This window comes from Drosophila biarmipes, chromosome X (genome assembly GCF_025231255.1).
Source record: "Drosophila biarmipes strain raj3 chromosome X, RU_DBia_V1.1, whole genome shotgun sequence".
NCBI classification, from domain to species: domain Eukaryota; kingdom Metazoa; phylum Arthropoda; class Insecta; order Diptera; family Drosophilidae; genus Drosophila; species Drosophila biarmipes.
In genome coordinates, this window is record NC_066611.1 from 25,916,009 (window position 1) to 25,942,524 (window position 26,516).

Here is a 26,516-nt window from a genome sequence, read left to right on the forward strand (position 1 = left end):
GTCTGAGGATTATTATGAATAATATTATACCGTTTTACTTGGATCCAATTATAAAATAAAATACCATAGCATATCTTTTGGCGCGGCAACTAACGGTGGTAACAGTTATGCCGACAAGCAAGTAAAGTATTTTTGATTTATGTTTTCTATTACTTCATATATCAATTCGTATCGCCCTTTTTCGTCCTATAAAAACGACTTATTTTTTTGGCAATCATTATGCGAAACATTGTCGGAAAAAGGAATTGTATACATCGTTAAGCTAGAAAAATCTGGTGAAAATGGGTGAGAAAAGTATTGTTCGGAAAAGTGATGGGGATCTTTAGCATATGTTATTAGCTATTCATAACAGTCGGTTTTTTTTTAAATACGGGTCTTTTGTCAATAATTGTAAATGTGAACACATTCTTTTAACCAAGTTTGAATTTTTAAAAAAAGTGAGCCACTTTGAAGTATCGATACTAATGATAGTGCGTCAAGTCCAGCGATAACCTGGCATCCCAGTGGAGCCAGCTGCATAATGTGAAACCAATATCGATAAGTTCACATTCCAGTGGATCAGTGGAGCCTGCCCATTACGAACGAGAGCAGCTGGGTGTTTTCGAATTGTCGTCACGCGTCCATCTCTAGAGAGCAACTACAACAATAAAAAGGCTAATTTTTTTTAGCAGCGGAGCGTTTGGTATCAGTATCAGCGTTTGCGTTTACACCTGTGTGGCCTTCAATCGCTCGCACCTGCACCCCGCCGCCTCCTGCCTCCCCCGAGCCCACGAAGAGAACGACAACTGCGGCGCACTTGCTTTCCTTTGTGTGCTTTGGCTGTTTTGGCCCAAGGCAAGTGCCCCAGCCCCAGTCCCAATCTCCTTGGTGCTCTAATTGGCCAAAATGCTGTGGACAGTGCACCTGGACGGCGGGCCGCAGCGGGTCAACCACGCGGCAGTGGGCGTGGGCGACTTCATCTACAGCTTCGGTGGCTACTGCACAGGATACGACTATCGCTATAACGAGCCCATCGATGTCCACGCCCTCAACGCGCACACAATGCGCTGGACACTGGTTCCCCAGCAGCTCGACGCCGCAGGAGTGCCGCTCAAGTATCCTCTGGTGCCCTTCCAGCGCTATGGTCACACCGTGGTCGCCTACAAGGAGCGCATCTACATCTGGGGAGGTCGCAACGACGAGAACCTCTGCAATGCCCTCTACTGCTTTGATCCCAAAACCGCCCAGTGGTCGAGGCCACAGGTCACCGGCTGCCTGCCAGGGGCGCGGGACGGCCACTCGGCCTGCGTCATCGGCAACAGCATGTTCATCTTTGGCGGCTTCGTCGACGAGATCAACGAGTTCAGCAGCGATGTGCACAGCCTCAATCTGGACACCATGGAGTGGCGCTATGTGCAGACATTCGGCGTGCCGCCCAGTTACAGAGACTTCCATGCGGCGGTGGCCTACGAGCAGGAGCGCATGTACATCTTTGGTGGGCGGGGCGACAAGCACAGTCCATACCACAGCCAGGAGGAGACCTACTGCCACGAGATAGTCTACCTGGACATGAAGACCAAGGTCTGGCATCGGCCCTTCACGGCCGGCAAGGTGCCCGTGGGGCGGCGCAGCCACAGCATGTTCGTCTACAACAAGCTGATATATGTCTTTGGCGGCTACAATGGCCTGCTTGACCAGCATTTCAACGATTTGTACACCTTCGATCCGCGCACCAAGCTGTGGAACCTGATACGGGCAAACGGCAAGGCCCCGACGGCGCGGCGAAGGCAGTGTGCTATCGTGATGGCCACTAGAATGTTTCTGTTCGGCGGTACTAGTCCGAGGAGCGGCTCCTCCAGCGGCTCGCCATCGGCAGGCGTATCGCCCACTCAGGAGGCGGGCGGAGCAACTGCGACCGGCGGAGTTGTTCCTCAAGGCCTGGCGCTAATCGACTACAGCGATCTGCATGTGCTCGACTTTGAGCCCACGCTGAAAACCCTGGCTACCATGGTGGTGCTCAAGCACCAGTTGGACATCTCAGGGCTGCCGCGGAGCTTCCGCTCTGACCTGCAGATGCTGACGCAGCCGAACAGTATTAGCCGGCCAATCAACCAGGCTGGCTAGCATCCAAAGCCGTAAGGAAATAGCCCGAGTCGACTGCCACAAAAGAGGGGGAGGTAAGGGGAGACGCATCACGGAGCACTAGTCCGTTTCTTTGTATTTGAAACCATTGGAGGAGCAAGCTCGAATTACGTTTACTGGAGAGATGGCGAAGGGAGACCCTGAGGGACAGAGGTAGGGAGAAGCCCCAATAATAACAAAAGTTTTAGAAACTTGCTTTTGGTACTTCTGATAGCTGCTAAATAGTACACAATAACAATGATTATGCGAATGATATTAAAGTAGAAATGTAGTTCGTAATCATTTATAAATCGTCCTTAAATAAAAACTCCATTAACTTTATCATCTGCTTTGGCCAAAATCAGGATAATATAACATTTAAAGCCTAAAGATAGTTTGTTGTTTGTTGTTATTGTGTTTGCGATTAAGACCACATGGTTAGCGCAACAAACTACCAACCGCAAACGCACGTAATGGCTGTCACAATATTTAGTTTTTGTGTTAGGACCTATCTCAAGGCATGCGTCTCACCTTGGACTCGGAGCCAATGTTACAGTCAAATAATAGATGCTAACAATGCAAGTACCTATGGGTTCGAGTGCGTTAGAGGCTGGCGGCTACAAGGGCACCTCTTTCTGGGTAGGCTGTCTACATATATGGTAATAGCGCATGTTCTTGTTGTTAGAAGGCAGTGTTCCAGCCAGGGAGCAGTCAGCAAATCGCTTGGAATCCAACAGCCTCGCACGCAATGCCAGTGCGAGTAAAAGGCCAGCGGTTCCGTAATTGGCTGTTGTGAGTGGCGGGGTCTCGGCGGAACGGGATGTATACTACGTAGATCGAGGTGACTATCCAACGGCGCTCGTGTAGCCGCGCACCGTAAGGTAGCCATTGATGATGTCCGAGGGCATGTGTTGCATGGACGCGTACTCGTCGGCGTTGGCGAACCGCAGTTTTGTGTGGGGATCTGCGTACGGAGCGGGCAGTCCACTGATGTCCGAGTACTTCTTGGCCGGAACCAGCGAGGGCGGTGCATTGAGCGTGAAGTCTGCGAAATGGGGAGTACAAACTCAGGTAAGTGGCCAAAACGCGCACCTTCCCGTACTCACAGGTGGGCCTGTCGGCGGGCAGCTTCAGGTTCCGCTCCATATTGCTTATCTGCCGCAGCGGGCGGTACACACAATTCTTGGGAAAGGCGAAGGGACGCTTAAAAGAGCGCTTCGGCTTCGAACTCGCTTCCATCCCCAGGTTTGCCTCAATTGAGATGGCACAATCAAGGCAGCCTATCGATTTTGCTGGAGATGACAAAATGAGTACGCTAATGTATCGACTAGGTCTGTATAATAGCAGGACAGCAGTTTGAATTTTACTCTCAAAATGTTCAGAAACAGGACCAATTGTCGATGAAATTGAAAGGAATCAGCTTATCAAACAAGTACTTATGTCTTAATTGAAAGATTTTAAAATGTATCTATTAACATTAATGTTTGAAGGAATCGCAATGAATTGAATTTCATTTTGGCGCGAGCGGAAAACTTTTAGTGATGGTACACACCGAAAGTCATCGACAGTCGAGTGTGGGCAAGAGCAAAGAGAACCGTCTGGTAACACTGGAAGGAGGAAAAAGTTATTAATAATAGTAAGTCGGTTAATAATAGTCGCGTGGTTGCTTCGCAGTGCGCGTTAATTATACAGTTGGCCAGCAGCGCGGGCAGGCGAATGGCCGTTTTGCCAGTCACTCAGAGTCGCGCACACGGCTGGCAGGCCAGTTAGGCGAACATTAATTTACTTTTTGTCCCCTGCACTCCACACGTACGTGCGTAGAGCCTAATCTTGTGGAATTCGCGGACCCAGCGCCTTGTGCGTGTTGCAATCGTGGTTGCGGTCGGACTCGGAGGTTCCAAAGGAAACCCTGCGAAAATGATGTAAAGGAAAACCCAACTAGTCCAACTGTGTGCGTGTGTGTGTGTTCCGTGTTGGTGTGTGGAAATTAACGCAGTGTGAAGAAAAAGGCGAAGGAAAGACGACAATTGCAGTCCAAGGCGAACAACAGAAGCAGCTGAAGGTTGCCCGCAGCGCCAGGCCGCTCCACCCGCCCCTCGGAGGACACCAGTCGGGAGTGCAGTAAGTTTGTGGCGCCCCTCTTCCCTTTCCCTCTGCCCACGCCCCTGACACTGGCCCCTCCTCCGACTGCACTCCTGTAAACAAAAACAACGCATCGGCAATCGACGCAAACAAAAGGCGCTGCTGCGGTTGCTGCTGCGGTTGCTGCTGCTGTTGTTGTGCGGAACGGAAGCGGAGGAAGTTGAATCATCGGGCGGAACTTGTTCGCCAGCTCCATTTGTTGCTGCTTGTTGTTTGGAGCACGAGTGCCCAGCATACAAAGTTCAACCGGAGTCGCAGCCAATGCATGTTGACAAAAGAATGTGCGCCCCGCGCGGTGGGTACAGTGAAGCCTCGAGTGCGAGTTGGTCGGGGTCAGCTGTCTTCCACAGTGGGTCACCCAGAAAAACCAAGACTCTGCGGTTCTTCTTTGTGGGTAATGTGATATGGTGATGAAACTTCTGGCGATGCTTGTTTTTAGTTTAAACGACATACTAATCACAGCTTTAATTGACATAAAAATGATAAAACGTAGGCTCATTTTAGTTTTTGTATTGCTGAATTCAAAAACCTAACATAATTAACTACTCCTGGTAATTACTTCAGGAAACTCAAACTAAATATTTACCAACAAGATAAACATTAAACATTAAACTAAAATATGAAGTAGCAACGAACTACTTCTTAATTTAACTGGGAAGCACACGATTACTGGTGTCACATATCAAATCTCCCCTCGGAAGTTTCGTTGACTTTGCCCCCACCGACCGAAGATAGCTGAGCAAAACTTTAATTAATATGGGATTGGGAGCAACCCCAACTGGTACGACGGGCACAACTGGTAGCCACTGTCTGTCGGCCCTCCTTATCTAATCTGCCTGCAAGTCCCGCCATGAGACCCGAGAATTAACCACTCAACCCGGCTCTGTGCTGTCTTTTTCCAGAGGAAACGGCGCTGCTATGGAGGAGAAGCGCATCGCCGACTATTTCGTGGTGGCCGGGATGCCGGAGCACCCCCAGCTGCTGCAGGAGAACAGCTTCAACGACTCGGGAAGATTGCGGGCGGCCAGCACCATCGAACCCATCACGGACATCGGCGTCTACTTCCCGCTGCTGGGCGAGGAGGTGCCCGAGGGATACGAGCTGCTCTCGCACACGCCCACGGGGCTGCAGGCGAACCTCAACCACGGATCGGTCCGCACCACCGACTGCTACATCTACTACCGGCGGGGCAAGGATCGCCCGCCGCTGGTGGACATAGGTGGGTGGTCATAAGATTTTTTCGAATGCCCTCCCCAAATATTTCACTTGTCAGGGCTTATGGCATTGTTAAAAGGTCTGATAGGCTCCGCCAATCCATGCATTTTCATAATCTAGACTCTTTTACATACAACTTTTATACAAACTCAGTCAAAATGAAAGATTCAGTTTGTGATGCCCCATTTAAATTTATTGAATTAAATACTTTTTGAGACTTATGAAATTATATTTGATTAGTATGAATCTGGGCTTTTTATGCGCGCCTGCATGACTTATATTTATTATTTCCTGGAAATAATTATCTCAACCAATCTGAATTTTTTGTGTACCTATTAAATTGAAAGGAATGAATAACACTTTAAGTATGACTGAATCTTAGTGTTATACATTCGACTTTTTTTAGGCTTCTTATTTTTTTAGTGGAAAACCCCAACTCAAATGTAAAAAACTTAAAAAGAACCAATCGAAAAATAGCTTGGTTAGGGTTCTTGATATGAAAAGAAAACCTTAAGCTGATATCCTTGTCATGGAAATTTATTAAGAGCGTAAAAACAGAAAGTATAGTGTCTATGTTAACGTCCCACTTTCAATAGGGATTACTTTCATTCAAAAATGTGTACTGTAATATTAACTCGCCACACCTTTTGCAGGAGTCTTGTACGATGGCCACGAGCGGATCATGTCGGATGCGGAAATCGTGGCGGAGACGCCCGGCGGCCGTGTGGCCAACGTGAACAACTCCTCGGCGAAGACCTTCCTCACGTACCGCCGTGCCCGGGCGGACATGCCCTGCAATGAGCTGGTGGTCACCGAACTGTGCGTCATCGTCCAGAGCAGGGGCGAGCGGGCTCCGCACGCCTTTTGCCTGATTTACAAGACGCTGAACAAGGGCTACGTGGGCAGCGACGTCTATCTGTGCTACAAGAAATCCATGTACCGGCCGAAGCACATCAGCTACAAGCCGGAGATCCTGCTGCGCTACCCCACCGTCGACCACACCGACTTCCCGCTGAATCTGTGCCCGAGCGTGCCGCTCTTCTGCCTGCCGATGGGCGCCTCCCTTGAGGCCTGGCCACACGTCAACGGAACGGAGAAGCGAAAGCCCATCAGTCCGGTGTTCAGCACCTTTGTTCTGACGGTGAACGATGGCACATATAAGGTTTACGGATCAGCGCTGACCTTCTACGAAGACTACGAGTAGGTTGCCAATAATTGTTTGTCAATTTGGAGATTTCTAAGAATAATCCTTGCAGTGAGTCGCAGTTGTCGGCGGAGCAGAAGGAGCTGCTCGGTTGGAACGAGGAGTTCAGCAGCCAGCACTCGCTGCACATGATTAAGGCCATCTGCCTGCTGTCGCACCATCCCTTCGGCGACACCTTCGACAAATGGCTGAAGTACCTTCATGTGAGTTTAGGTCTTGCCCTTTAAATGTATTAGATCTGATCTTGTATCCATTTGCAGCGCATGGTGTTGTTTGGCGTTAATATTCCCATTCCGGTGGAACGGTACATAACCCAGCTGCTGGACGAGGTGCCGTTTCCGGCGCCCAGTATTCACCTGCAGCTGTCCAGCGAGTCCAATGATCGCATCCTGCTCACTCAGCCGGAGGATTCCCCGTTGCCTCGGAGTGGTGCCGGCTTCCACATGCTGCTCCAGAACTTGGGCACCGACAACTGCCTACATGTGCTCCTGCTGGCCCTCACCGAACAGAAGATACTCATCCACTCGCTCAGGTATGTGCTCCACGTTCTCCGAAGGACTGTGTCAGTTATACCTACTAAACATCTATTCCGCCTTCACAGACCTGCCACATTAACTGCTGTGGCCGAGGCCATTGTCTCCCTGCTGTTCCCGTTCAAGTGGCAGTGTCCGTACATCCCACTCTGCCCGCTGGGCTTGTCGGAAGTGCTCCACGCCCCGTTGCCTTATCTTATTGGCGTGGACTCGCGCTTCTTCGATCTGTACGAGCCGCCCACGGACGTCACCTGCATCGACCTGGACACCAACAACATTAGCGTGAGTTTGGGGCTGACCTTTGCGTATAATAATATATAATTAATATTCCTTCTCGGCAGTTATGTGAATCGCAGCGCCACTTGTCGCCCAAGCTGCTCCCAAAGCGAGCAGCCCGCCTGCTCCGCCAGACCCTCACCGAACTGGAGAACGCCAAGCCCATCAGCTACGACTCCACGAACAGCTTGGATCGCGACATCAGGAAGCGGAAGCGTGAGTTGGTGCTGGAGCAGCGCATCCAGGAGGCCTTTCTTCTCTTCATGGCCAGCATTCTTCGCGGCTACAGAGACTTCTTGGTGCCCATTTCCAAGGCGCCCTCGGTGGGAGCCACCGATCCAAGTGCCCTCTTCCAGCTGAAGGCCTTTCTGCGATCGCGGGATAAGGTAGGCAACAGCGTAACTGCATCTATATCAAAATAGTAGTGGGGCTCCTTCTCACTTTAGCTTGTCAGCGGTCTAAATCACGTTTTATCTAAGATTTTTGGTTAAGACTATAATTCCTTTATGCATTCCCTAACAGTCACACCAGAAGTTCTTCGAGCTGATGATGAAGACCCAGATGTTTATCCGCTTCATCGAAGAGCGCTCCTTCGTCTCCGATGGCGATCATGGCCTGAGCTTTTTTGACGAGTGTGCGGAGAAGGTGGGCAACTACGACGAGACCCCCGCTCAGCTTCATTTGGTGGACTGGGACACGGGTCAGAACAGCGAGCGGACTAAGTACATCTTTCCGCCGGACAGTGTGACGCCGGCGGGATCTCAAACGGCAGGAGGAGCAGGATTGGCCTACAACTACGAGAACTTCACATTGCAACCGGAGCTTCTGCAGAGCACGAAAAAAACGGCCCTTTCGAAATTCCTGCAACTGCAGCTGAACGCATCCCTCTCGCCGGGATCACCGATTGCCCGGCGCACCAAGCACGAAATCAAGCTCTCCCAGAAGATGGCCAGCCGGTGTCAGCAGCATCCGGAAGCGTGGTCCAAGTACTTGTTGGCCACCTGCTACTCGCTGTACTTTCTCATCCTGCCCTCTATGGTCCTGGATACGCGACACTCCGGCAAAGAGCCGGAGATCCTGCGCGCCGCCTACGACGTCTTGGTGCGGGCCAGTCGCCTGAAGATAACCTGCGACGAGTTCTGCTACAGGATCATGATGCAGCTGTGCGGGATCCACAACCTGCCGGTGCTGGCCGTGCGCCTGCACTACCTAATGAAGCGCTCGGGCGTGCAAGCCAATGCGCTGACCTACGGCTTCTACAACCGCTGCGTCCTGGAGTCGCAATGGCCGCAGGACAGCACCACGCTGAGCCAGATCCGTTGGAACCGCATCAAGAACGTGGTGCTGGGAGCGGCGCAGTTCCGCAAGGCCGGCAAGCAAAGGGCCGCCTCCAAGGTGAACAAATCGCTGAGTGCGTCCCAGGACCAGAACCTTAGCACCCTGGAGACGGTCGACGGGCAGTCGCGCACCAGTTTGGCCTCCTCCTCCGGTGATGGCGGTGGCCATGGCCTGCTAGACTTTGCCGCCTTCGATCGGCTGAGGAACAAGTTGGGCAGCATTGTGCGGCAGACGGTTACGGGCGGCAACAACGAGTCCATGGGGGATGCGGTCAACAGCGCCGGTCTGCTCATCCCCGGCGAACGAAGTGCCCCGAACACGCCGACCTACGGCGGGGACACCGAGATCCTGGCCAAGGCCCTCCAGCAACAGCAGCCGCGAAAGCAGATCATGAGCATTGGCGGCGGAGATGACGACGACGAGGATGAGGACGAAGAGGACTATACGGCTGGATCGCCGAGCACGCCACAAAAGCAGCTGGAGGCGGCCGCAGACGAGCTGGAATACGCCGGCGGAGGTGATTACGAGGCGGACGAGGAGGACGACGATGAGGTCGACGAGCATGTGGCCGCACAGCGGGCGCGCCAGCGGGTGCAGAGTCCAACCAAGTAAGTTCGCCGAGAATTCAAAGGATTCGAATTGGAAGTAACTCTTATTTTTACCCCTCAGAATCTCGCCACGCACGCCCGTGACCCAGAACGATCCGCTGGGCGCTTTGAACGAGGAAGAGTCTACCGCCAGTGCCACACCCACACAGCAGGCGCAGCAGGATCAGCAGCACTCGCAGTCGCAGATCGACAGCAGCATGTACACCGACAAGCCGATCCTGTTCCGCGGCCAGAGGAGCGCCACCTTTGACGAGTCAACGCAGATCGGGAAGAGCATGCACCGCTCCGAGACGATGCCGGTGGCCAGCAGCGGGGTGACCAACAGCCTGGCCAACATCGGATCCTCGCTGAAGTTCACGTTCGGGTAACTCCGGCGTTCCGCAGTCTTTCCCCCTCCGTTTTCCCCACTTTGTGCCTCCTTTTGATTCATCTGAATACACAGTTCCACAAGCATTCCACGTCCAATCACCAAAGCAAGCGGATCTGTCTCTTACTTCATAACGCTACGTTCTATCCACTTCCATCCAGTTTTCAAATCATTTGCTGGAAAAGATTAAAGTAAATATGAAGTATTGGTCATTGATTTTGCGATTATAAAATAACTGTTTTAAATTGGCCTAGCGATCTGAAAACTGGACCCTCCCTGAATGTCTCTCTCCTAATCTACCTCTCTTTAAGTCAACCTCGTTCCTGTGCCACATTCGTTTTATGATTTATTTACATATATATATATATAATTATATCTTAGACGTTATTCACCCGCACGATTGTCCCTTAAGAAAGACTTGAAATTGCCCGCCAATATTATAGAAAATATATCGAGCATAAGGTAAGTGGAGACCTTTCTTAGAGAACTCTAGACACACATACCCGAAAACTACACCAAATGTGTGTTGTGCTGCTTTCCACACTCAACTTGTGCTCCATGGTGAGGGAATAGATAAGATTCGATCATATGTTGGATTGTGAATCCTACTTTTACAATTCATTGTTTCATTATCAAAGGGCCGCTTCTAAAATGCATTAGGGGACATATACTTCACATTGGTCCTACAAGTACAGTAAAATAAGAGACTTTTGAAATCACAAGCCCTATATTTCGTATAGGTGTACGTTCCAACTATTATATTCTATCTTAAGTTGGTTTTTAATAAGAAGTGCATAATTTTTGTTCCCATTTTTTTCCCCAAAATTATGTTTTTGAAATGATGATGATTTATTTTCCTCATTCAGTAATTTTCATTGTGATATTGTTCGACCATTTCTTTTTAATATTTATTTAAACAATTTATTATAAAGTAGAATCGGTTGTAAATGCCTTTTTCTATATTTCTTTCACATCAGCTTCATGCTTTCACAATATTTATGTTTTTTATGTATTTTTTAAAAAGCGTGTTTGTTTGCTTTTTTTTATTCGCAAGTGGTCAGCAGCAACTAACACACAGCGGCACAACAAGAACACACGCAACAGAGACCTAACCTCTTGTTTTCGTTTTGTGTTCTACATAATTGTCGTACCACAGGGTTTCGCCATTGGTTTTGGGTATGGTTATGGTTATGGTTATGGTTACGGTTTAAAGTCCCTGTAAAACTTCGTTGGTGGCGGGCAATTCAAGGTTTGACAAAAGCCACGCATAGCATCCATACTAACACAAAGAATCTATCGAACTAACTAGCTATAGTCATCCACAAGCACCGCACCACCATAATGTATAGCAGCACCACCAGCAACTGGTTTCTGGGTCTTGGCCAGATATGTATATACATTCTCCAAAAATGTAAAGATGGTCTTTAACTCTGGTAACTCCTTGAAACAGACTGACCTTAAAAGGCTCTTCTGGCCTGAAATCAGCTGCTGCTGGCTCCACTTCATTCTTGTTTCGTTATACATCGACCTATAGTATGCTCCGATTATGAAAACCCGACTAATTCTCGTTATTTGTACAACACAGTCCCAGTCTGACGGGCAAGAAGTCGAACGAGCTGATCCAGGGCAGCCTCAGTAGCATCAAGTCGGCGGCTAGTTCGCTGACGAAGAAGTTCGACGAGATCAAGGGCGTGATCTCTGCCAATTCCACGCCGACGAAGACGAACAACGGGCACCATCCGCACGGCCTGCATCATCCGCACCATCACCATCACCATCATGCGCAGCACGGCAATGCGGAGCAGGAGGAGCACGACGCCGCCGTCCACGAGGAGGGCAAGTTGCGGCGCGTCTCCAGCGACCTGGATCCGTGGGGCAGGCTCAGTGAGTCGCGCAAGTCCAGCTACAACAACCTGGTGCCGCTGGGCGAGAACAGTTCCACCGGCGCTCTCCACATGCACGCCTTCCCCGCTCTGCCCGACAACCTCTACAGCCACATCGGCGAGGTGAGTTCGTGTACCGTGGAACCGCAGTCAAAGTCTTACGAATTTTCATTCCCCAGAGCGCCGCGGATCGTGACTGCGACGTGCTGATCCAGCTGACCACGTGTTCACAGTGCCACAACTGCTCGGTGCTCGTCTACGACGAGGAGATCATGAGCGGCTGGACAGCGGAGGACTCCAACCTGAACACCACCTGCCACGCCTGCAACAAGCTCACGGTGCCCTTCCTCAGCGTCCAGATCGAGCGACAGTCGGAGGAGTCGGATCAGACAGAGCCGTTTGAGGACGGCAAGGAGCAGCCCGCAGCAGAAGGATCAGGAGCAGCCAACGGCTCTAGCCACAAGTCCAGCCTGACCGTGCCGTACCTAAACCCGCTGGTGCTGCGCAAGGAGTTGGAGAACATACTCACCCAGGAGGGTGACATTGCGCTGATCAAGCCGGAGTTCGTCGAGGAGCATCCGATCATCTACTGGAACCTGCTCTGGCTGATGGAGCGCATCGAGTGCAAGACGCACCTGCCCGAGCTCTGTCTGCCCATACCGGTTAGTGGATAATTAGTAATCATATTTTCAGCAAGAGTTACTTAACGCATTCTTACGCAATCTTTTGTTATTGTAAATGTAGATTCTGGATAAATACTATGATATCACAGCTTAATTAGAAGATTGCTTGTTCAGGCCGACTAATAAATCTTTTCCCCTTGTTTTCCAATGCTTAGAGCGACAAGGAGCACATTGATCCGCTGAGCAAGGTGAAGACGGTGCACATCCAATGCCTGTGGGACAACCTGAATTTGCACACCGAGGCCAGTGGTCCGCCGATGTACATACTGTACAGGGAGACCCAGCCGACGGATCCGCTCATCAAGGCGTTGCTCACCGACCAGTCACAGCTCAACAAGAAGTGAGTAATCCCGGCGAGGAATTCCTCGACGACAGCTGTTCTATAATCCCTTTGTGTCCGGCAGTGTCATTCAGCAAATCATTTCGGCCATTCGGTGCAACGACTTCGCCACTCCCCTGAAGCGTTTGGCCAACGAGCGGCACAAGCTGAAGAACAACGGCGTGGAGCGGTCGCACTCCTTCTACCGCGACATCCTCTTCCTGGCCCTGACCGCCATTGGAAGGGCCAACGTCGACCTGGCCACATTCCATCGCGACTACGCGGCCGTGTTCGACAAGCTGACAGAGCGCGAGTGCAACATGTACTATCGCAACCAGGATCTGCCGCCCTCCGCGTCGACGATCTTCTGCCGCGCTTACTTCCGCCCGCTCCTGCTGCCCTGACGCAGTGACTCCCAGCCGGAGGAGACGGGCGGCGAGGAAGGAGCATCGCCCGGCGATGCCGCAGAGGAGACATGATCGCCAGGAAAGGCAGATGCTGCACTCGTGGCGAACACTTAAAAGACAAGGCGACCAAAAAAGTTAATAACAAAAAAAAGGAAAAGTTTTACGACAAGAAACGCTTATCACACACCGTAGGCTGGGGTCGATTTTATAGATTGGACGATTATTAACTAATTTCTATTAGAAATCAAAGCTATTATTTACATTATAAAAAGAAGAGGACGGTATTTCGGAACTATTCCTAGTAGGCTACAAAAATATAATTGTTTTAAACGAATAATATTTGATTCGAAGTGTTCCCAGGTTTTCAATGCATAAGTTTTGAACTGTCCTCGATTTATTTCTATACAAGCCAGGTTTTTAAATTTTTTTATTAATATTGTGAAAACATGCAAATGAGTTTGTAAATGACTTGATCTTACATTATAAGTACTTAACGATTTTCGCTGTTCAAACCTAATCAAAAGATATTCACACACATTGACTGACTGACCATGACTGGTTTCTGTGACAATACATAAATACGTTCAGACAGTGCGTTTCATACGTGTAACAGTAAGGAAATTCAAAGACGGATTTGTTTATTTGGCACTAATATTTTGCACTAGGCCCAACTACTTATTCTAATAACTGCCCCAACTGATTCCGCACAATTTTCATTGTGTTTCTCCCGAATAAGGAACTCCTAGAGGAAACTGGTTTGTGTGGCCGAAACGCACTGTACTTACCCTCCTTGAAAACAAAAAGAACCCCATAAGATGTGTACTCCACTTTTCATTGACCCTCGTGAATTTGCCTTATTATATCTAATATAACGATACGTATTTATGTACATACAGAGCTATAAGTGCGAGCTTGTAAATCAGCATTGTGAACGGGACAGGAACCGGAAACCCCCACCCCACTCCCTGGGCACCCTCTCCAACAACCGGTTATTTGAAAAATAACCAGAAATCGCACTTTATTGTCTTGAGATTTCCTCACAATGCTCGGGTCTTTTAGTTAGCTAAGCAAACTTTCGTCGTGAAAGGGCAATGGGGCGGGCAGGCGGTTGATAACGAGAGCATGTAACAATTAAACAACGATTACAATAGCAATAATTAATGGATAATCGTTTATACAAGTAGATGGAATACATTACTTTTGCAGATCAAACTACGACCACGTTCACGTCCACGTTTTTAAACACGACACCCACACACGACACCCTCACTTAAACAACGCAGCCACGGTATTTTTTTTTGTCGGGAATCCTAACTAAATGTATATTTAATATTAATTTAATTAATGAAAAAATAACAATACGAAAATGGCAAAAAGAATAAACAAAAAAGTTTTAAAAATAAATCGACGGTTGATTCGTTCCGTACATTAAAATCTGAATAAATAAAAGAAAGGCGAGTGGGAGAGTTTAGCAATCATCTGATGAGTTTATTCTGAGCTTATCGGAGATGCCTTCGTGCTTGCTTCCTTTCGGCGCAGCCCAAGCAAACACACTGCATACTTTTAGGTATTATTTTGTCGCACAAATTGCGAAATTTGTACAATACTAATTTCTCACACCAGGCGAACATAAGCGTTCAGCAGGTGTCGAATCAATCAGCTGATCAGATTATTAAAAGCCTATTGGAGATGCCCTCGTGATTGCTTCCCTTTCGCAAGGCCTAAGAAAATTCATAGGACTTGACTGTAATTTCGTGAGTATCGTGTCAAACTCGTGTCACGGCTATAGTTGCTCATCTCTACTGTGAGCTTGGCTCTCAACTAACGGCGCTTTTTGAAGGAGATTGTTTCCTATTGGCCAGTGGGGGAGGGGAAATATGGAAAGGACCGCCATCTTGAAAAAGGAACAGCTGTTTCAGTCAGCTTGTAGCTACCAGCTGCCACCTGCTATGTTTTCTGTTCGCCTGGTGTCTGAGACCAATAAATCTGCCGTTTTGACTGAAAAAAGGTTACGAAGCCTTTGAAAAAATGTTGAAATGCAGTGGAAATTTAGCGATTTATCAAATGCAAACACCAGGCGAACAGGATAATTAGTAGGTGGACAACGACAATATTTTAGGGTTCTACCAGGGGTGGGCCGCTAAAAAAATATGTAAGAACTCTAGGGCTGATCAAGCGATTACCCATCTCTAGACTGCTCATACCAAAGTAACGGTTCGCTTCCAGCAAGAAAATGTCAACGCCCACCAGCCACCTGCTATGATTTATGTTCGCCTGGTGTCGAGATCAAGAAATTACTTTTCTGACATTATGAAAATGTTAATAAAGATCAGAAATGCAAAATACCTTCTTTTCCCGTCCACCAAATTGTCAAATTGCTTGGTTTCTTATTTCTCGACACCAGGCGAACATAAACGTTCAGCAAGTGTCGAAATGATCAGCTGATTAGTTTGATCTAAGCTTATCGGAGATGCCCTCGTGAATGCTCCCCTCTGTCACGGCCCAAGCAAATGCAAGGGACTTAACTGTTATTTCGTGCATGGCGTGACAAATTCGTGACACGACTGGGGTTGCTCATCACTACTCTTAGCTTGGATCTCAACTAACGGCGCTTTTTGAAGGAGATCGCTTCCTATTGGCCAATGGGGGAGGGGAAATGTGGAAAGGACCGCCATCTTGAAAAAGGAACAGCTGTTTTAGTTAGCTTGTAGCTACCAGCTGCCACCTGCTATGTTTTCTGTTCGCCTGGTGTCTGAGACCAATAAATCTTCCGTTTTGACTAAAAAAAAGGTTCCGAAGCCCTTCAAAATGTTGAAATGCAGTTCAAAATTTAGCGATTTATCAAATGCAAACACCAGGCGAACAGGGTAATTAGTAGGTGGACAACGACAATTTTTGAGGGGTTTACTAGAGGTGTGCCGCTCAAAAAGTTTGTACGGTCTCTAAAGCTGATCAAGCAAGTGACCATCTCTAGTCTGCTTATACCACAGTAACGGTTCCCTTCCAGGAAGAAAATGTCAGCGCCCACCAGCCACCTGCTATGATTTATGTTCGCCTGGTGTCAAAAATCAAGAAATTACTGCGACACGGTCGTGGTCGCCCATCTCTTTGTATTATTTCTCAATTCGATCAGAAAGGAAGTTGGGAAAGTGTAACCAATTTTGAATGCCGCCTTTGAAGCTTTGGTCGCCCAGGGGGTCAGGTGACGATTGGACGTTGCTGCTCCAACAAAGGACGATGGCCAGCGCATCCGGCTGAGCTGCACGGCCACTTGACCCAGAGCAGGGAAGAGGATCCCAGGCAGGCGGCTGGTAGTAGGAAGGGGCCCGCGCTTCACTTTGGCGCAGTCCGTCGGCTGGAGCTGCAGGATCTGGAGGAGACTCCCCAGAGCGCGCGCAGAATTAGCCCTGACCCCGTCTTCATCGCGTCGGCTCTCGACCGAGTTGGGAGTGCCGGCCATCAAATCAAAGACTGTCGCATAATGTATTATTGCATATATTCTATATATGTATAGATGGTTCATTGACGCAATCGAAACGTAGAGATAATTGCAATTGGTTACTACTTGTTTCGCTGAACCCCTTAACAGATCTACAGATGAGTGGGTGGGTGACGGGTGGTGGGCAGGAAGGATGCTCCCGATGAGGATGATGGAGTGGTGAGGGAGGACATACAAGTCGAACGTACATCGGAACATTAAGAAATTAAATCAACTTACGAGCGAATCTAGCGAAAAAAAATGTTTGGATAATTTGAATACACGCCTAGAGGAAGACCGCAAAACCAGAGACGGTAGTTGCGGGTCCGCGGCTTCCTAAGAGGTGAACCTATGCCTAGTCCGAGAGCATCACCACATCATCGCTGACGGCGGGCGGTGGCTTCTCCGGCTTCTTCTCCTTGGGATTACTGGCATCGCTCCGCCGCCGCAGGAACTGACTGATCAGCTTGTTCTTGGTGGCCGGGTGGATCGGATGGTCGCGGGGCACGGACATGATCAGGGTGGCCCGCTTTTTGGCGCCCTGAGCCGCTGACGGCGTCTGTTCACCGATGGGCGTTGTGGGAGCCGAGTTCGCCACCGCTGCCACAACGGGAGAGGCGCTGGCCTCCACCTCCGCCGGCGGACTCTGCTCGTGCTGCGGGGCATCCGCTCCTTCGCTGATCTTCGGCGTCAGCGTGTAGTCCCACTGGTTCTGCAGCGGGAGCTCCGGTAGCTGGAACTTCTCCAGCATATCGTTGGCCACCACCCAGCAGAGACGCTTCTTCGGCTTCTTGGTCTTCTTGGCGCTGCTGCCGGAGGCAGCCTCGGGTGTGCCCAGCTCGACGGTCTTCCAGCTGGCCAGTTCGTCGAAGCGCTCGCGCAGCACAGCCTTCGAGGGCAGCACCGTTTGACTGGACTCGGCGGCCGCCTGGGTTTTCAGGTACTCTAAATACTCGTTGATCAGAAACATCTTCGAGTTGCGATTGCCGTGGGTCAGGCGCACCAGTTGCTGCATCAGGCGATCGTCCAGCTGCAGCGGGACCGGCTGCTCGGGCAGCTGATCCTCGCGCTCTGGCTCCTCTGGAGGCTCCAGGCTGAGCGGCTCCATCTGCCAGCAGGCGTACATGTCGATGGTGTGGGCAAACATTGCCGGGAACAGCTGCGAAGGGTTGCCATTCTCGTCCAGCCAAACGGGCCCCAGCAGGCGCGGCTTGATCTTCTTCGTCTGCTTCTTCATCTCCTGGGCGAACTCCTGTTGCAGCACCTGCAGCTTGGCCTTCTGCGCCTCCCTCGTGTGTCCATCGTCAATCTCGCCGTCGTTCTGCAGCTCCTCGTCGCTAAGATGGCCGTGTGGCACGTACCACTCGTTGTACTCCTCTTCGGACTCTTCCTCCGACTCGCGCTCCTTCTCGTCCTCGCTGGCACTTAGCGACTCGCCCGGCTCCTCCTCCTCCCACTCGCAGTCGGAGTCCAGTTCGTAGTCGAAGTGCACCTGTGTTAAGAGCAAAAAGGTTATTGATGAAGGTTATTTAATATTTAAACCAGAAGTGTGTGTTCCCTACCTTGTCCTGGGCCAGTGGGCGACGAGCGGAGATGCTGCCGCTCTTCTTGCGCCACGTGCCATAGTACGGCGGCCTCCGGTTGTCCGCGAAATGCAGATACTTGGCCCGCATCCTGGCCAGTTGTTTGGGCTGCTCCACCTCGATGGGCAACCCAGCATTGGACAAATCATCTGCGGAAAAAGTAAGATAAATATATCAGTTGGGGCAGATGATGGACTATAGTCGAAGGGAGACACACCTATCACCTGGACCTCGTCTTCCTCCTCATCATCTTTGGTGCGCCTCTGGAGTCGGGCATCGCGCTGCATCTTGAGCGGCTCTCTCCGTCCGCTGCTCAGTTCGCTAAGATAGAGATGGGCCCGACTTGGTGGCTTCCTCCTGACGATATCCTCCTCTTCATCATCTTCCTCCTCCAGGAACCTGAAGAGACCATCAAGCTGGGAGCGCTGTTCCCCGCCTAGCGAGGCACGGACAATGGGCGCCAGCAGCATGTCGTCCTTAATCTGGAAGGGTCGGAAGGCCAGCGTTTGGCTGCTGGCCTTGGAGCTGTCGCAGCTGCTCTGTTCGTGCTCCAGATAGGATGTGTTGTTGGAGCCGCCACCGGCCTTGGGCTGTTTGGGCACAAAGAACTTGGAAAAAGACTCGGCGGCGCGCTTCTTCTTTTGCTCCGCCTCCTCGCGCTCTTGCTCCTTCTTGCGGCGCTCCTCGTCTTTCTTGCGCTGCACCTCCTCCTTGGCCTCGTTGCGCTTGCGCTTCTCCTCGTTCTTGGAGTCCATCTCCGCCTGCCGCTTGCGCTCCTTCTCCTCCTTCTCCATCTTCCTTTGCTGCTCCTTCTGGTCCTTCTCCAGCTTCCTCTGTTGCTCCTTCTCGTCGCGCTCCTGCTTCTTTTGCTGCTCGCGCTGCTCCTTTTCCTGCTGCTTGAGGCGACGCTCCTCAGCTAGTTTCTGTTCTTTCTCCTCGCGAGCCTTCTTCCTTCGCTCCAGGAGCCTTTGCTGCTTGGGCGTAAGGGTTTTCTGGGTATCGCTGGCCTCCGGCAGACTCTTCCTCTGCAGGAGAGCGTCCTTTTGCGCGGAGGTCCTGTCACCGGCCGCGGTGTCCGTGTCCACGTCCATCTCGTGCTCGCTGCTGGAACTGTTTTCGTCGCTGCTGGAGAGGATCAACGAGATTTCAGCGGCCTCGGGGGATCCTTTGTCCGATTTCTCTTGGGCAGCAGGCTCTTCTTTCTTGGCTTGTTTGCTGATCCTCTCTTTATCTGCGCTTTCAGCTTTCTTGGACGTCGCCTTCTCTGGCTCAGCATTCTTCTCCTTTGTTTCTTCTTTTTGATTCTTTGCAGCTGCATCTTCTTTCTCTTTCTGCGACTTAGTTGTGCCGGCCTCCTTTTCGTCTTTCTTGCTTTTTTCTACAGGTTTTGATTCCGCCTTGGGCTTTCCCAACGTTTTGATTGAATCCTTCTTAGGGGCTTTATTCTGCTTGGGATCCTCTGCTACCGATTGATCTTTCTTCTTGGCTTCCGGCTCCTCTTTCTTGCTGCTATCAACTTTTTTGGCTATAAAGAGATCAATAGTGGATTGATCGTTCTTCTTGTTATGCTCTACGCCCTTGGGCTCTTCTTTTTTGGATTCCTTGGCCGTCTTTCGAGGCTCTTCCTGCTTCTTTGAAGCCTCCTCCTCTTTTTGCCTAGCTCCCTCCTCCTCACCATCATGCTTTATTTCTGGTGCTTTTTTCAGTGGTTTCTGTACTTTCTGTTTCTTTTGGGGATTAAGCTCCTCGGCCAAGGCTTCAATATCATCGCTGGACTCACTGCCCGTCTTTGCCGTCTCCTTGGGCGAAGTGTCCAACGCTTCCTCGGATTTCTTCAGGGACTTCCTGCGCTTGGATCGCTTGTTTACCAACGGCAGCTTAATTTGTATGGGTGCCGGCGAGGCTTTCTTGGGCTTCGGCTTGACCTCCTTGGTCTCCCTGGCCACCTCTTCCTTCTTTTCCACAATCCCATCATCGCGATCATCATCATCATCTAGTTCGATGACATCCTCCGCCACCGAATCCGCCGTCTTCACCTTCTTGGTGGCTATGGAGCTGGACAGATCCAGGTTCTCCTTGCTGTTCGAGCGGCGCAGCTGTCCGGCAGAGCATCCGGTGCCTTCCAGTGGCGTCTCGTCGCCGTACGACAGTTTGCGCTTGCGGGGAGCGGGATCCTTCTCGTCCAGGATCACAAAGACTGGGTCGCCGGCGGAGGACGAGGCGCCGGAGGCGGCTCCTCCGACTGCAGTCTCAGCACCTGCGCCGCCCCCTGGCGTCAGCAACTTGAACGGCAGACGCGTCTGCACGAACTTCTTGCCACCGCTGGCCGTTCTCTCCGCGGACTTGGCCACGGCCGCCTCCTTTGTCCGGCCACTGATCGGGGTCTTCACAATGCCGGCGGGCATTCTGCTGTTTTCCTGTCTTCCTGTGTCCTGCGGCTTACTTTCCACCAGCAAATCCTCGCTTGTTTTTCGTCTGGCCACAAAAAGGCGCTGAAAACACACTAGCGATGGCAGTGGTGGGCGCGGATTGCCGCCAATAGATTGGCCCCGCGATCGATAGATCGATGGTCGGCTATCGGCGCCATATGACGCGCACCAGTGTTGGCAAGCGGCCGAACGGTGCGGAACTCTGCTAGGGAAAAGCGTTCGAATAGTCCATACCTATTTTTATTCAAATTGAAGATCACCAGAAATAGTGGTTTAGTTTGCGGGTGACTCGGTTTCAGTAAGAAAACAACTTTTAAAAGATAAATAGTAGAACTAATATTACTGACGCTTTTTAGGTATGACTGTTAGACAGTACGTTGATTAGGTATAGAATTTGAAACGAAATCCATACGATAATTACCAATGTGTCAATTGACTTAAAATAAATCAATTTGTGCTGTTTTCAGAAACAGTTAACGCTTCGCTTTCAATATAAAATAAATGTTTATCTTGAAAGTGCTCGTTACTGATGCAAGCCAACCGATGCCAATAGTTTGCCCTCGAGGTCGGCTTTGTGTGAATAATTAAAACTGGCGTTTCCCCAAATATTTCGTCAAGCCAGGCTGATTGGGCTCGTCTTTAATGTTGCCCCTTGTTTCACTGGGGGACACTCGCCGGCGACAATGACTGTTTACTTAGTTTAATGCTCCATTTTTGCTAATCCCGGATAAGTGGAAAAATGCTTGCGGCCACAACAACTGCCTCTGCTGACCCCTTTCCACCTGCCACTGCGGCTTTCGAATCGCAATGGTTGACATGGTGACCCGGGAATGAAAACGGCCGGGGACGGGCGCGAGGACGAGATCCTGCCTCCGGCTTCGACTCGCTGTGATTCGCCGGAATACATTCATTTAATTACAATTTGTTGCAAAGGCTGACACGCACACACAGCTCAAAGGGGCAACTACTACCCCAACACATGTATTGCCGCTTGCGAGGAAAGGGTTAAGTCGCACCTTACTTACCAGGACTTTTCCTGGTACTTACCAAGGGAAATATCAAGAGCATATAAAGTTAGTAGAAATTGTAAAATTGCTCACATAGTGCGAACATAGTAACGTAACCAATTAAACAAGTATGGGCCCTACAGGTAGAGGATAAGCCTGCGATTGGTTCAGAAACTAGCGCCACGGAGCTAACTGAATAGAACTAACCCATTTAACTCGGCTGCGAGCCTTGGCGACTGCCTAATACTGACATGTGCAGCGCTCGCGAGACGAGATACAAGTTGCGGGCGCCGCTCGCAGCTCTTGCAGATGGGGGCGGTAAATGGCGAGCACGGGGTCGCGGTGAAGTGGGTGGACATGCGGCATATTACTCGCATTGGCCGGGATTTGCCACCGCCATATCGACTCCTTTAATAATGATAATAATAATGCCGCATCGATTCCACTGGGACCTTTGGCCCCTGGCCCCGGATGAGACGGGGCGTAAAATGGGAATTCGGTCATGCGTGTGAACGGGTGCGGTACACCGCCCGCCCCGCCCTCCCTTCTCCCTCCTCCCGGCGCCCTTCCCCCTGGTAATAGAAAATCTATTAGCGCTCACAAAACCCACTCCGCGCGGGGGGTGGCGCAGAGGCAGGGGCGCGACGGGGAGGGATGGCGCGGAAGGAGGCCAAACACTTTGAACATTTTGTAAACAGATTTGCTCTGATTCAAAAACGGTTTTGGGTTAGCTAAGAACGGTAGGAGCAGTGGTTTTGAATTCAAAATTCGGCCTCAAGGCCTTGAAATTTGAGTCCTTAAGTTCATTACACACCTAAATGCTTTTTGGTACAAATCTAAAGCTTGCGAAATAGTGCTACTACGAAATGTACTACTGTTTACATTTTATGAAATATTTGAGCATACATTTCACCGGCACTTTGTGTAAGGGGAACCTATTACTGATCCCGCTCTCAAGAATATATTTCACATTCACTGGCAATACATAACACTGCGTCTTTCTTTAAGTGTAGCCAGCAACTTCGACTGAACACCGAGCACAGTACATTTTACGAAGCGGTGAGCATAGAAAGCGCAGACAGGCGCGGTGAAATTAGAGACCTGTTGTCATGCATAAGTGACACGACTGTCAGACCGGCGAAATGTCAAAGTGACAGGAAGGAGGTAGCGACTTTCGATAATGTCAAAGTAACCACGGCCAATGTGATGGGGTTATCCTGCAAACTATTTTACATGTGCTGAAAATAAGCGAGGGATAGAGACTTTAAAATATTTTTCAAACAGACGTAATTAATGCGATACCATACTTCCTAAGTGACTACTAGTTAATAAATTATGAAAACAGTGAGCGTTAAACAATTAAGCGTTAAAACAATTTGTATTTCGAATGCCATAAACATTTGGTAAACATTATGGTAAACATTCAGGACCAACCTAGATCAATCAGAGCTCGTATTATGTCTAAGTAATTGGAGGGTAAAATGTGTTTCGAATTTGCTGCAGCAACATTTCCCCCTATTTTCCTTTTCGTTGTTCTACCTGCTACTAACACTGCAAAAAATAGTTGTTTTCATGATTATTATTGTCTCCAAAGAGGAATTTTTTGCAGCCAGGGATCTCAATTAGTTGGGCAATTGGTTAGGTAGAATGATTTTAGGCGCATTTACAGAAATGCGGGAAAAAGTAACCTATTGGAAAAGAAACTTTTGTTTTCAGTGAACGGCGGTAACTGTAACAGTGGGCGGAAAAAGTAACCGGCAATGGCAACAAGATTGAAAAAGTATTGAATTACATTTAGACAACATTTGGTTGAATAGCTTCTGTCAGGGGGTGGTGGGCGTTCGCTGGTGGGAGGAGGGAGGTGGGAGTGGGACGGTGGGTGGTCGAGTGTTGCGGTTTGAGTTTCCTTTTGTTGGCCTGCCGGGTGGTGTTGGGGTGGGGTTCGGCCGCGCTTGCTCTGGTTCCCTTGAATGGGGTTCGGGCTTGGCGATTACCGTGAATACCGCTCCAGCGCCCACTCTGCGCCGCATTTTCTTTCTCTGTACATTTGTGGCTTCCTTCGGTGTCTGCTAAAAATACACAGTGGGAATAAAGTTTGCTTGTATTTTCGAATACTTTTTACTGGCAGTTGAGAGGTAAGTGTGAGGAAAATTGTGATATTGAGTCGGGCTTAAGTGGGTTGTCCTAAAGGTGAATAAAAAGTCTTCAAACAATCTAGAGGCAAGCCAAATGAGTTTGTAGGTTTTCAAATATGTTTTTGAATTTGCTCAATATTACCAACATTTTCAAACATTGTTTTCCGTGTACTAAAAGCAAAATGTGGGCCCGTTCGAAACGGAACAGAAGTGAAGTGGGCCGAAGGTCGATTCCCGCAGGAATCGCTTTGAAAATTCATTAGTTGCCCATTTTTATGCTATTTTATTTCAATGCAAAGGACGCACGCATGCATGCATTTAGTTTCCATTCTTTCGCCACTAGCCAGGGCCCGGTACTGGTGCCCTGCTCCGCCAGCTCTGCTTTATTATGCCGTTTGACGCAGCGGACACGCATTAAAATTGTAACAGGCCGGGGGAAGGGGAATGACAGCGGCCCAGGGGCGGAGGCGGTGGTTCGAAAGGCGAAGGGGCGGGGCGGCCAGGTAGTTTCGACAACCTGAGAAAGTGGCAGGTAGTGCTGTCAGCTTGGCAAGAAATCGGGGTACGTCTGGGAAAAAGTGACTTCAAATGGAACCAAATAGCATAGCAGTTTTCATGTAAGATGACTAGCACTAGTTTAAGGACTTACAAGCTTTTATTAACAACGGTGTTTAGCTAACTAGTACTACCTAGGCTAGAACTGAAACACTTTGGAGATCCATTGGAGGAAAAGAGTATTCTTATTAAAGTTGTTTAATTATTAAGTACCATTGTGTATCACCCAAAACCCATTTGAGTTATATTGAGGTAAAATGTGTATTCTTGCTAAAGTTCTGCTTGTGTGTGGTTTCTAGTGATAGTGGTATAGTTTTCCTTTGGCCAATATTACACTTTGTAAACAGCCAGGTGGACAGCACTGTGCGATGGGGAGGAAGGGACAGGTACTCGGGATCGCCTTGGGTTGACACACTTGCCTTGGGCAACGCAACTGCAACTTCCTTCGGAACAATGCGACTTTTGTTCTCCCCGGGATCGGATCTTTTCCGGACTTTGATTTCCACGAACACGAATTTCCCACACTTTTCACTTTCCGCCAGTGTCCACGGCCCTCTCTCTTTCATTCGATTCCATTTCGAACCTTTTGTGATCGAACCTGTCAGATTCAATTCCGCTCCCTTGCACAGGAAATAATAATGGGTTTTTATTTTGTTCCGAATTTATTTACTTGTAATCTGTTTTATGGTTAGGCAATCAAAGCTCATTAGTAAGATATTTAGCTTCTTATTGGGATAGCTTTAGGTAATATTTAATATGAAAAGTCTTGTTTTTTAGTTCTTGAAACATACATTTCTCTTCAAGTATTCCCCTTTTAGGAAGGTTTCTTTTTGAGATTCTGTAAGCTTTGTTGCAACAAATTAGCTTGATTCAGCCTTTGACACATCGGTCGTGATCTGTCACATTTTCTGTCATTTTTCGGGCTTCCGATGGTCTCTACAATTTGAGCTGTCATTCTGCGGCGACTTCCACAAGTCATCTGCACAAATTGAAGAAAGTTCCCATAAGTTCGGTAGGGGTTTTCCATTTCTGTACCTCACATTTGGTAGAAAATGCCTTCTGTTTTATATATTTCAGATTTTAGGGTTTGATGTGAGAACATTATTATACAAGACTATATCATTTGATCCTTCAATCGATAGTGCTAGTACACTTGGTGAGCATAACTGATAATATTGATAAAAGCGTCTGCTTCAGACTATAAGCTGTAGGAAATCGTGGCTCTCTTAAGAAGAGCTCGATGCATATTCAAGGGACTTACATTTCACCTGTAGTTCGGAGTTCGGATCACACGGATCACAGGCTCGCCGCCCGCTGCGGCTACATCATTAAAGATCAACTCGCACAACTCAGAGACTTCGAAAATTGGCGATCAAACAATTCGGCAATTGAACAATTGGAGTAAAGATAATTGAGCCAGAGTTTCGATGGCCCTTTATTTTTATTTTTGCACCATTGTCGGCTACTTTCAAAACAAACTCCTTGCCGGAAAAGTAGGAAAATTAGGAGCGGTGATGAGCATATCGAAATTTTTGTTTTGATTTCTTTTTGAAATTTGTTTTGAGAGTGGAAATGCAGCAACAAAGGGAACGGGAGCGGGATGGTTGGGAAAATGTCGAAAAATCGGGAAGGGGCCAAGGAGAACGAAAATGAATAGGAAAATGCCACAGGAAGTCAAAGTGTCAGGGCTCAGAGACTCGGAGATTTTTCTATTTATTTGTTGCTGCCGCTGTTATTTGTCATTATTGTTGCCGCGTAGGATCGCCGGATCGAGGCGGAAACGCGGCTAATTTGCACCCCTGCCTCCAGATCGATTTCCCATTTTCCGTTCCCCAGGGTTTCCCTGCTCAGTTCGCTGCCGCTTCCCCCGCCCCCTCAGCCGACGCCTGTGCCTGTGCCTGTGCAAAATTATTAATTTACGAGCTGTCAACAGTTATTGTTCGGCCAGCCCCGTGTTTACATCCACACAAAAAGCGACAGCCCAGCAGATTCGGAGGGTGAGGGAAGCGGCCTGGCTGAGGGAGTGCTGTCGGGGAGGAGACGGCATAGGGCTTAGGATGCCAGCAGCACTGCCATTAAGTCCAAAGTCCCTGGCATTATTTGCAGACTTTTTTATAACTCGCTTACTGCTGCTTGATTTTACGTGTTTTTGTAAATTCGTCAAGAGTTAGTTTCCTGATTTGTTTGCTACTCGATTGCAAGCTTAGCTACGAGCTCTACGAGGTACGGTTTTACTTGTTTTGGATCGAAAAAT

General features: G+C 49.3%; 4 protein-coding genes across 5 annotated transcripts; 2 read left to right on the forward strand and 2 right to left on the reverse strand.

The window, feature by feature from the left end:
• The first annotated feature begins 575 nt into the window (after window positions 1-575).
• Window positions 576-2,442, forward strand: LOC108024233 (kelch domain-containing protein 3). Its single transcript, XM_017094105.3, has one exon. It carries the CDS (start codon window positions 886-888, stop codon window positions 2,101-2,103), a length of 1,218 nt encoding a protein of 405 aa, XP_016949594.1. The 5' UTR covers window positions 576-885; the 3' UTR covers window positions 2,104-2,442.
• LOC108024234 (INO80 complex subunit C) lies at window positions 2,389-3,377 on the reverse strand. The gene is made up of 2 exons (XM_017094106.3): window positions 3,207-3,377; window positions 2,389-3,145 (listed from the first exon to the last, which is right to left on the reverse strand). The coding sequence occupies exons 1-2, from the start codon at window positions 3,337-3,339 to the stop codon at window positions 2,946-2,948; spliced, it is 333 nt and encodes a 110-aa protein (XP_016949595.1). The 5' UTR covers window positions 3,340-3,377; the 3' UTR covers window positions 2,389-2,945.
• Window positions 3,378-3,706: 329 nt separating this feature from the next.
• On the forward strand, window positions 3,707-14,479 carry LOC108024181 (DENN domain-containing protein Crag). Of its 2 annotated transcripts, XM_017094016.3 has the most exons (14): window positions 3,708-4,221; window positions 5,145-5,461; window positions 6,111-6,657; window positions 6,714-6,864; window positions 6,922-7,193; window positions 7,263-7,476; window positions 7,536-7,856; window positions 7,993-9,416; window positions 9,478-9,780; window positions 10,165-10,245; window positions 11,369-11,789; window positions 11,846-12,328; window positions 12,505-12,689; window positions 12,754-14,479. In XM_017094016.3, exons 2-14 carry the CDS (start codon window positions 5,161-5,163, stop codon window positions 13,070-13,072), a joined length of 5,022 nt encoding a protein of 1,673 aa, XP_016949505.1. In that variant the 5' UTR covers window positions 3,708-4,221; window positions 5,145-5,160; the 3' UTR covers window positions 13,073-14,479. The 2 variants fall into 2 exon arrangements, with proteins under 2 accessions (XP_016949506.1, XP_016949505.1); XM_017094017.3 differs by lacking the exon at window positions 10,165-10,245 and having other exon boundaries at window positions 3,707-4,221.
• Window positions 14,480-16,554: 2,075 nt separating this feature from the next.
• On the reverse strand, window positions 16,555-20,652 carry LOC108024229 (chromatin assembly factor 1 subunit A). Its single transcript, XM_017094101.3, has 3 exons — window positions 18,354-20,652; window positions 18,116-18,285; window positions 16,555-18,045 (listed from the first exon to the last, which is right to left on the reverse strand). Exons 1-3 carry the CDS (start codon window positions 20,539-20,541, stop codon window positions 16,909-16,911), a joined length of 3,495 nt encoding a protein of 1,164 aa, XP_016949590.1. The 5' UTR covers window positions 20,542-20,652; the 3' UTR covers window positions 16,555-16,908.
• Window positions 20,653-26,516: the final 5,864 nt, after the last annotated feature.

Coding starts and splice junctions, on each gene's coding strand:
- LOC108024233 (XM_017094105.3), top strand. CDS start 886: ATGCTGTGGACAGTGCACCTGGACGGCGGGCCGCAGCGGGTCAACCAC.
- LOC108024229 (XM_017094101.3), bottom strand. CDS start 20,541: ATGCCCGCCGGCATTGTGAAGACCCCGATCAGTGGCCGGACAAAGGAG. Junction 18,286..18,353: donor AGACGAGGTCCAGGTGATAG/GTGTGTCTCCCT, acceptor CTTTTTCCGCAG/ATGATTTGTCCAATGCTGGG. Junction 18,046..18,115: donor GCCCACTGGCCCAGGACAAG/GTAGGGAACACA, acceptor CTCTTAACACAG/GTGCACTTCGACTACGAACT.
- LOC108024234 (XM_017094106.3), bottom strand. CDS start 3,339: ATGGAAGCGAGTTCGAAGCCGAAGCGCTCTTTTAAGCGTCCCTTCGCC. Junction 3,146..3,206: donor GCCCGCCGACAGGCCCACCT/GTGAGTACGGGA, acceptor CCCATTTCGCAG/ACTTCACGCTCAATGCACCG.
- LOC108024181 (XM_017094016.3), top strand. CDS start 5,161: ATGGAGGAGAAGCGCATCGCCGACTATTTCGTGGTGGCCGGGATGCCG. Junction 5,462..6,110: donor CCCGCCGCTGGTGGACATAG/GTGGGTGGTCAT, acceptor CACCTTTTGCAG/GAGTCTTGTACGATGGCCAC. Junction 11,790..11,845: donor TCTACAGCCACATCGGCGAG/GTGAGTTCGTGT, acceptor TTCATTCCCCAG/AGCGCCGCGGATCGTGACTG.